This window comes from Oratosquilla oratoria, chromosome 35, assembly GCF_046742065.1.
Source record: "Oratosquilla oratoria isolate Oo_2021 chromosome 35, ASM4674206v1, whole genome shotgun sequence".
NCBI classification, from domain to species: domain Eukaryota; kingdom Metazoa; phylum Arthropoda; class Malacostraca; order Stomatopoda; family Squillidae; genus Oratosquilla; species Oratosquilla oratoria.
The window spans coordinates 23,895,246-23,905,245 of record NC_134811.1 but is presented as its reverse complement, the minus strand read 5'-3'; the positions used below and the strand labels follow the sequence as shown (position 1 = coordinate 23,905,245).

The 10,000-nt window shown below is 37.7% G+C and overlaps 1 protein-coding gene across 1 annotated transcript in view; it reads left to right on the top strand.

Annotated features, from left to right (window-relative positions):
* LOC143018582 (glycerophosphocholine cholinephosphodiesterase ENPP6-like) overlaps positions 1-10,000 on the top strand; it is a 77,395-nt gene that overhangs the window by 51,270 nt on the left and 16,125 nt on the right. Inside the window, exon 2 of the mRNA XM_076174072.1 lies at positions 4,633-4,786. Within this exon, the coding sequence (XP_076030187.1) occupies positions 4,638-4,786 (149 nt within the window). The 5' untranslated portion in view covers positions 4,633-4,637. The remainder of the gene's footprint in view (positions 1-4,632; positions 4,787-10,000) is intronic.

Here is a 10,000-nt window from a genome sequence, read left to right as displayed (position 1 = left end):
GAGTGGGGGCAAGGAATGACCCTTGCGGTATTCCAGCTTTCGGCACAAAAGGTCGGGACAGACAACCCCACCACTTTATTCTTATTGTCCTGTCGTCCAGGTAGTTGCAGAGCAACATTGTGAACGACAGGGCAAAGTCGAAAATGTGGTACAATTTGTACTTAAGGCCTTCATGCCAGACAGTATCGAATGCCTTTTCCGCATCCTTACAAACCAAAATGTCCTTACCAGGGCTACCGTCTGGCGGTCTTTGAACCCATTGAGTGATCTTAAGAATAACATTGTCTGCATCGCGCTCCGGCCGAAAACCAAACTGGCAGTCCCTCAGCACATTCTCCGTCTCCAGGTACCCGGTCAGGCGGAGGCAGAGGACGTGCTCAAACACCTTACCAAAGTACTCCAGAAGGGAGACTGGCCGATATGAAAAGGGGGGTGGGTGGGGAGACGGGTTTCTGGGGTTTGGGGATGAGGATGGTATGGGAGGCCTTGAAAAGCTGTGGGAAGTATAGTGTCGTCATGTGTGAGATTATGTTGTCTGGCATACGTTTGAGTAGGTGTGCATCGATGCCTGAAGGGCCAGGGGATTTGAATTTTAAAGTCGAGATAACCCCTTTTACCTTCTCCAAAATGATGGGGCAGATAAGAGGATCATCTTTATCTAACAGAGAGATCAACAGTCTTGTCGGGAATGAGGTTATTACAGCTATTCATGAAAGAGTTAACACTGTGCAAGATGCTAAAGCAATCCGATCCTTGCACAGGATGGGGCTTATAGACTTCACTCCATGGTGACGCCAGAATGGCGATCTGATGTGTAGGGTCTGTGGATGTCTTATTTATACTTCGAGCTGGGATCACTGGGTTCCCTGCGGGAATGGGTCTCCTCTGATTGGCTGCCATGGGCCAATAGGGGATACTGGTTACAGGAGGTTGGGAGACCTCTCCCAGTGCTTATAATGGATTTGTCTGGGCTCAATCTCTTCATGGAGAGTAAAGCCTGCAGGTCTTTGATCTGGATGTTGATGCTAGGATGGTTACTTTGTATGTATATTGCTTCCAGGAATAGCAGCCTACGGGGATCCGATTCCCTGTCTATAGTTGTTGTATTGTTGTCTAGGTCTTTTCTTATTAATGTTTTGTGGGAAGAGGTGTAGTGTGACTTGATTGATCCGTTGGACAGGTGGTATGTTAAGCGTCGTGTTAGTCATGTTGTTGTCATACCAATGTAGGTGTGAGATCCACACGCCTCACTATTACATATGTATTGGTATAGAAAGTGGTCTTCCTGTAATGGTGTTTTTGTGATGGTGGATTGGTTACAGACAATCAAATGGGCTATTTTCTTGGTATTGTAGTAGATGATGAATTGGATTTGTTTTTCAGGGTCTGTTGTCTGTATGTTCTTGTTTATGATTTCTTTCCATTGTAAGTATTTTTTCATCTGTCTTGTGTTCTGTGGACATGTGATTCTTGTAGTATAACTTGATGGAGTATATGTTGTTAGGTGACGGGTTATCTTCATTTGTGTAGCATTTGTCTAGGATCTTTGTAATGCGTGATACATCTGAATATGCGTATCCGTTTTTAACCAGGACCTGATCTAGTCTCTCCAGATCTTGGTGTGTATTTCTCCATGTGGAACAATGTAAAAAGGACCTCCGGACATATGCGCCGATGGTGGAGTGCAAGTAACGGGAGGGGCACTCACTCCTTCCATATATATATATATATATATATATATATATATATACATCCCAATGTCTTTCTACCCTTCCTCTTCATATTTCTCCTTTATCATCTCTATGCCTCCACCTCTTAGGACAGAAGCTCTAGTTGCGCTTCCATGTTGAGCATGTGGCAGAACACATGAAAGGCGCAGGTTTTGAGAGGATTCTTGCACCGCAGTGGTCGGGAAGGAGGTAAATCTCACTTGTGTAACACGTCGAGCTATGTTCGTGCGGTAAGCCGAAGGTTTTTCAGTGTGGTGATGGGCTTCCTTCCACACCGACCCATAAGTCCTTCTTTTTAACCCCGTGATTCCTCAGCGGCGGGCATCTGCCTTCCAGGGGAGGAAGATCAAACCTCCTATGTTTAGCCGGGGAGAAAAAGCGGGGGAATAGTCGAAGGGACGGGGGAGGACATTCAAACTGGAAGAGAGGGTAACCAGTAGACTGTGTACATCAGATGGAATACAAGTATACACAGCCATAGGTACGTCTTCCTCCCACAAAAAAAAGTAATAAAATAAAAGGACATTAATAAAATGAAAATAGATAAATAAATAAATAAATGAGTACATAAACAAATAACTGAATAAGTAAATAAGTAAATACTTAGATGAATAGATGGATAGAATAAATATTAAAATAGTGATTTAGTCTTAAGCCCGTCTTGGACTCTTCTATCACTTCTTGGTATTTGGTAACTGCGAATATTACAAGAGTTGTCAACAACTGGCGATCTGGATATGAAAGCATTAAACACAATCAAAGTTTTGTGTTGAAAAGATCTTGTTGTAGCCTCCATCTCTCTCTCTCTCTCTCTCTCTCTCTCTCTCTCTCTCTCTCTCTCTCTCTCACTCTCTCTTTCTTGATAATAGCAACATGTTTTTGCTATTCCCAGCAACGAACACGGGCATTGAATCACACGAGTTTTATAATCCATTAAAACAAAGTTCTCCTTTTTTGTTTTATTACGCTTAATAAAGAAATTTACGTTCATGAATTGTCTCCATAATTACCACTATAATGATGAAGAAATCTGTAGTTGGTGGAAGCGGCTCAAAATGATGGAGGTGAATAAAGGAATCTGGGATCGTGGGACTCTGTGAATCGTTGGTGAATTCCAGTGCCTTCTCTAATGATTTTATTCTGGCTGACGTCATACAAAATTATTCAGTTCTTCACATGGAGCTAGAGGTTCAGAATCGATCCTCGATTGATATCAAACAAAAATGTCGATTGGTTAACTCATTAAATACCACTGTCACCCTTCAGAAATTGTGCTCTGGTTAATACTAGACGATTCTACTTAGCTTAGAGTAATGCCCAAAAGCGCCGGTGGGTTAAGCCATTTGTCGCTTCAGCATTCAAAAGTTTTATTCTTCACTCGATGTCAAAAGATGTTTATATTTTGCGTCGAAGGGCAACTGAGGCGTTAGAGCCGACTTCAGACTATGTGGATACAGGGTCATATGATAGAAAACGAGTGTTTAGTTGTTGGAATAACGATAAAAATATCTACATTTAACGTGGGAATTAAATAAGAAGTGGTGAAAAAGGTGTAAATTCAGTTTGATATGGGAATAATGGATGCTCTTTTCTTCAGTGATAATGAAGACAGTTTTATACCAGAGGAAAGCAAACAAAGGGGAAGGGGGCATCGAAAGAGTAAACTACTACTAAAGATGCATTGATGTCTCTGGGCTCCTGGGTGACAGCCACAAAGCACGAGATTGTTCATAAGGATAGAGACACAGGTAAACGACAGCCCATAAACTCGTGAGCAAGTTTTCGTCTCATACATTTTCTATTTTACGAGTGTTGTTATCTAATAAATAAAAGCGGTTTCGTGTCTGTCTGTCTGTCTGTCAGACTTTTTTCTCGACTCGATCGATCGACTAATTTCGATTTCGACGATTCAACCTTACTTTGTAAATGTTTCAGATTAAATTTGACTCCAATTCATGAGTAGCATTCAAAGTAATTGAGCTTTTCGAACAAATATTGGCTAATTGAAAAAAAAAAAATAATAATAAGAGAAAAAATATAAGAAAAATAATAAAATACACTTGCCATACATACCTTTGATAAGTTATTAAAATTGAGAATATACAAAAATAAGATCCCCGCTAATTATTGAGTAAATTTCTTTGTAAATTTTCTCATAATTTTATGTGAAATATCTGACGGATAATTTTCATTGAGAAAAAGTATATATTTTTTTTTTCTTAAATTTTAAATTAAGAGTTTATCGAATTCATCAACATGCTGAGATCTCAGGGGCGAAGCCCCTTTCTAACAAAATCTAGTAGATAATATATTACAATTATTTACGTTTACGTTTGTTACCAATCTCTTTATAGCAAATTTTAATGACAATTATTTATGGCGAAATGCGTAGAGGTAGCAAATGCTGATGAAATTTTGTAAACGTTAGCGGTTTTGTGGCTGTAGCCATGAGGACACCTCTATGCAAATACAAAATTTAAAAGCATATTGATTAAGAGGGCATAATGCAAATGCATCTGTCGTCTATGTTAACATAAATCTGATATATTATTATTAAGGTTTTGATACTAGCAGAAGATTTACATTAAGCTTGTGCGCCCAAACGCGATTCTACAGAGGGCAGGGGAAAAGGGGCTAAGTAGAATAGTTTGGTGTTTACAAAATTAAATAAATATACATATATTCGCCCTTTGAGGTCTACTCTCTTTTCTGGCTGTCGCCAGGCGACTTCATTCAGCTGAGAGTTGAGGTAGCAGTCCCGAACTTCAGGTCGATCAGGTATTTTTTGACACAGATTGGTGTCAAAGAATGCCCGATTTATTTATTTATTTATCTATTTATCTATTTATTAATTTATTTACCTATTTAGTAATTCTAATGGCTGGGTTGTATCTATTTTCAGAAACGATGAAAAGAGGCAGGAGGATGAAGAACCGGGCGGTGGTGCTAGTGATGATGATGGTGACGACGATGATACTAACCACGAGGAACGTGGAGGGCCATCCCAGCGGAGACGCCCACAAGCGACATAAACTTCTCTACATCATGCTCGACGGGTACGTTCGCACGCGCGCGTGTGTGTGTGTATGTGTGTGTGTGTGTGTGTATGTGCATGTGTGTGTGCACGTTGATACACATTTTTTCCAGATTTCATTCTTATACAATGTCAACATCTCTTTTCCACCAAGAAGGAAATTTTCCAATTTCGATTGGTAAAGGGATTGCACACTCTTACTTTAAGATATTTTCCTTTCTCCTTGTGCCTCCATTTCATTCATATTTAGGGTTTTCGTAGAAAAATATCTACATGTATATCACTTTATGCCATTTCTTTTAAGCTGTCATTTTGGAGAATTAGATTAATGAATTTGGATTTAGAGTGCACGTATTTTGAGAAATATACCAGAAAATCAGTGTCAGCATAAATTCTACTCACTTGTATGGTTTTGGTGTTTGTGTCTGTTAAGCAGCACCAGACCTGGCGATTAACTAAGGAAATTTTTTTGCTTAACCAAGAAGGGTCATTCCATGAAAGTTATGTAATTGTAAATGTAAATATATATATATATATATATATATATATATATATACACATACATATATATATATATATACATATATATACATACATATATATGTATATATGTATATGTATATATATATATATATATATATATATATATCTATACATATTAATATAAAAATATATATAAATGTATATATATATACATATATATATAAATATAAACACAAATAAAATATATATAATATATATAAAACAAATATATGTATATATATAATATATATATGTATATATATAAATATAAACACAGATATATATATATATATATATATATATATATATATATATATATATACACATAAAAATATATATATGTATATATATAAATATAATGTCTCCATCGAGCGATTCTTCAGTCTCGACTGCGATGGCATGGTATTAAAAGTGATTTGTGGTTGAAAATAGATATTAATTGATCACCGGGAACCATTCAGTGTGCATGTATAAAACTTTCCCACGTGCACATACTAGCTAAATGCACTATCATAGCGGAGGTGGGTTGAACGCGACATTTCGTGTAGGTGTATGTAATTCGAGCATACAAATATAAGAAAGTCGTACTCAACTTATATCTCTCTTGATAGCGCATTGGTTTAAGTCACTGTAACTTTGTTACGGGTTAGCTTTGTTCGAATCCTCGGCTCGTCCACGTTTCAATTTCCAACGGATGTCTCCATCGAGCGATTCTTCAGTCTCGATTACGATGGCATGGAATTAAAAGTGATTTGTGGTTGAAAATAGATATTAATTGATCAGTGGGAACCATTCAGTGTACATGTATATATATATATATATATATATATATATATATATATATATATATATATATATATATATTCTATTTTTAGAAGGATTATGCGAAAATAGTGTTTGAATTTTTTTGCAGTGGTCTACAATCTTCGTTTTTCACTCTTTTCTTTATTTTTTGCATCGTCTGCAAACGTGTTGAGACAGGTTGTTGTATCTTCTATCATGTCATTGAGATAGACAAGAAATTTTATTTTGTGCAAGCAAGCACTGAACTTTGTAGAACTTTGCTTTTTATTGCTTTCCAGCCTGATATATTAATTACTACTGTTCTCATTGTTCTTCCCTTCAAAAAATCTGTTATTCATTCGAGTAATTTGGATTTTAGTTCTCCAATATGCTCCAATTTCCACATAAGACAATCATGAGGTACTTTATATGTCTTTTTTTCTAGATCGAGATACACACAGTCCACCCAGCCGTCACTCTCCTAAAACACATCAATTACTCTCGAATAAAATATTGAAAAGGAAAACACATATGAGTTTCCAGATCTAAAGTTGGACTGAGTGTCAAAATGTTTATCTGTTGAATTTGTCTGACCCATCAATCTTTCACAGTGCTGGTCATTAGTACCGGCACATAGTTTAGTGGTGCTTCCTCATTTCCACTTTTGTGAGTTGGTACTACATTTATTCTTTTCCAATCAAGCGGGACTATGCCTTCTTTTAATTAATTTATAAAACAGCAAGACTGAATTTTGTCCGCCAGTCGTTCTCTGCATTCTTTCAGCCTCTATTTGAGGTCCTGTCACGTCCTGAGGCTTTTCTCACATTCAGTGTTCCCAAAAGACTGAACACTTCCCTCATTTCTACGTTTATACGAGTAAATTATCTTTCAAACCTGAATGTTTGCTCATCTCGATCTCCTCTAAAAAACAGCTCTCCTTCGTGAAAAGAAATTGGAAACTTTCATTCATTCATTATTTCTGACCGAGCTGAAGCCTCAAAGACCTCATCACCCACTATCAACTTGTTGATTTCTTCCCTGTCTCAAATGATTGTAGATAAACCTGTAAAACAGTTTCGATTTATCTATGCATTTATCTACAACACCCCATTCAAAATTTTTCATCCTCATATATGACCCGTGTGTGTGTGTGTGTGTGTGTGTGTGTGTGTGTGTGTCTGTGTGTGTTTGTGTGTGTGTATTCACTTGGTCTTTGGATCACGTGTTGGACTCGTGATCGACAGCTATTTCCCTCCTGGAAGAGAGCTCAGAGCTCGTAGGTCCGATCTATGGGTAATGCTATGACCTTGCACACACACACACCCCCAACTCCCCGCCCACGAGAGTTGGAGTAACACACCTCAGCGCTGCGATACTGATATATTTCAGCCCCGGGCGAGAGTCGAACCCGGACCTCCGTAGTGGCAGGCCAGAGCTCTAACCACAGCGCCATGTGCATGAGTGTGTAAGTTGATATATATGTAAACATCTACTTTCTCCTGGCTACATATCTTATTACATGGCCAACATATTTTTTCCATCCACCCAGTAAGATCTCTTTTTTATTTTGAAAAATTGTTACTGGTTATTATTTCCTCTTCTTTAGACCTATGATACTTTTACAGGCTTCACAAAAAAAATGTGCATTCGTTTATGTAATTTCCTTTGTTTGACCTTTGTATTTTTCCCTTTCGTGACGCATTGCTTTCACGTCTTTTGAGAACATTCTCGACGATTAACTCTTAAGAAGTGTTACCTAAGTAAAAGTTACTTACTCTGGAAGTTTTATAGCTGTGTTTCGAAAGCGATAGTTGTCAGCTCAGCTGGTGTTATCCTTATCCTCCCTGATGGAGAGCTAGTGCCTTTCCACAAAGTTTCAAGCTCCTTAGCCTGAGGGGTTTCCCCTCACATGGCTGAAGTCCTCTGGTGCTATCTGGGACACGACAGTCCAATTTTCCTTAGTCCAATGTATACCTTTCTCGCTAACAGAATCCGTGGATGCAAGAATGGATGGTGAACCTGAGATTATGTCTGTGCTTCATCTAGAACGAGGCTATGGTCATGCATTTCATGTTTGTTTGAAACGTGGGGGTTCAATTGTCTCAACTTTTAGTTCGTATGTAACTGAAAAAGCGTTCGGAAGTCAGTCATGGGAGCATAATTACACGAGAGGATCCGTCGTTGTTGACGTGTCGTGACGAAATACTGTTCGACACTTTTCTACGTCAGTTTTGTTGTTATCAGATATCAAGACCTATTCCTTTAATTGCACTACCAGTCAAAGAAAGAAGGCAATAGATATGTCTACTCAACCGTACCACGAATGTCTAGTCTTACAGTCACACTAATATATATATATATATATAATATATATATATATATATATATATATATATATATATATATATATATATATATATATATATGTATTGGGGGAGTTGTTGCAAACGTTCTCATTATTCGTACAGTAGCTTCATGTATTCTTGTCTGTTGTGTGTGTCTTCTGTATGATCTCTCTCATGGAGTCTTACACATATACAACGTTCATAAAGGATGGGATTTCTGTGGAAAGCACACGGGGAGGATCCCCCCATACACTTTTATGGCTTGACTGCTCTTCTCATCTTACAAGGGATCTTGTAGAGGTTCTTATCATTACTACTATTACTACTACTGCTACTAATTATTATTATTATCATTAGTTGTTGTTGTTATTGTTATTGTTATTGTTATTATTATTATTATTATCATTATCATTATCATTATTATTATTATTACTATCATTATTATTATATTATCATCATTATTATTGTTATCAATGATTTTATTTGTTTATTCAATCATTTTGCGTTGGACTCAAAGCCGCTCATTAGTAAACCAGAGAAGGTTAATTACGACAGTTCTCTAACCCCTTTACATCCCAGAGGTTCATCTTTGCTGAATAAAACCTTCTTTCATGAAACAAAACTAAATGATAGACCGTGACAGTGGGGCTGAGTTGAGCTATTCTCGTATCGTAGCATGTGTTATTTTTGTTTAAGGGTTAGTTTACTTTCCTAATCTTGTACCTGTGGTCATTGTTTCACATCCCAAAACACCTAAGAAAGCAGAGTTATGGTGTAGAGCCGTTGTCAAATCTCTTTTACACTAGACTGAAGCTGACCATATCTAATGCTTATCTAGGTCAACGTGGGTCTAATCCATTACTACCTGCAGCATGGTCCGTTGCCTTGCGGTCACATCCATCTACGGGTATGGCTTCAGAAGTACACCTCGAAGAAAACTCGTGAGTGACCCGAAGTAGGTAGTTCGCTGTTGTATAACAACATTGCTCTGGGAACTCCTACAACGGCGCTGGTGCCAAAGTGTGCCTTGCTGGTCCTTTGGGTCCGTCAGCGACGTGGAGAGGAAGTAGGGTCCTGCAACCTACGTGACTGGTAGTTCTTCATATCATCTCGCCCTGGCTAACATCCGTGGTCAACCATGAATGAATAGAATGTAGTACATGCCTAATAAGTATTCCTATCATCACTCGTTTATGTATTCATTAGTTCGTCTTAATGGCCCACTGCAGGACCGGCCTATCCCATAGGGGTGCACATATATATATATATATATATATATATATATATATATATATATATATATATATATATATGTATATACATATATATATATATATATATATATATATATATATATATATATATATATAGACAACGCAGAATACCAACTCTAAGTACAAATGCCCGGAGAGGTAAGAAAGGAGGGGAAATAACGTTTGTGTGTGTGTGTGTGTGTTTGTGTGTGTGTGTGTGTGTGTATGTGTGTGTGTGTGTGTGTATTCACTTGGTCTTTTGGATCACGTGTTGGACTCGTGATCGACAGCTATTTCCCTCCTGGAAGAGAGCTCAAAGCTCGTAGGTCCGAT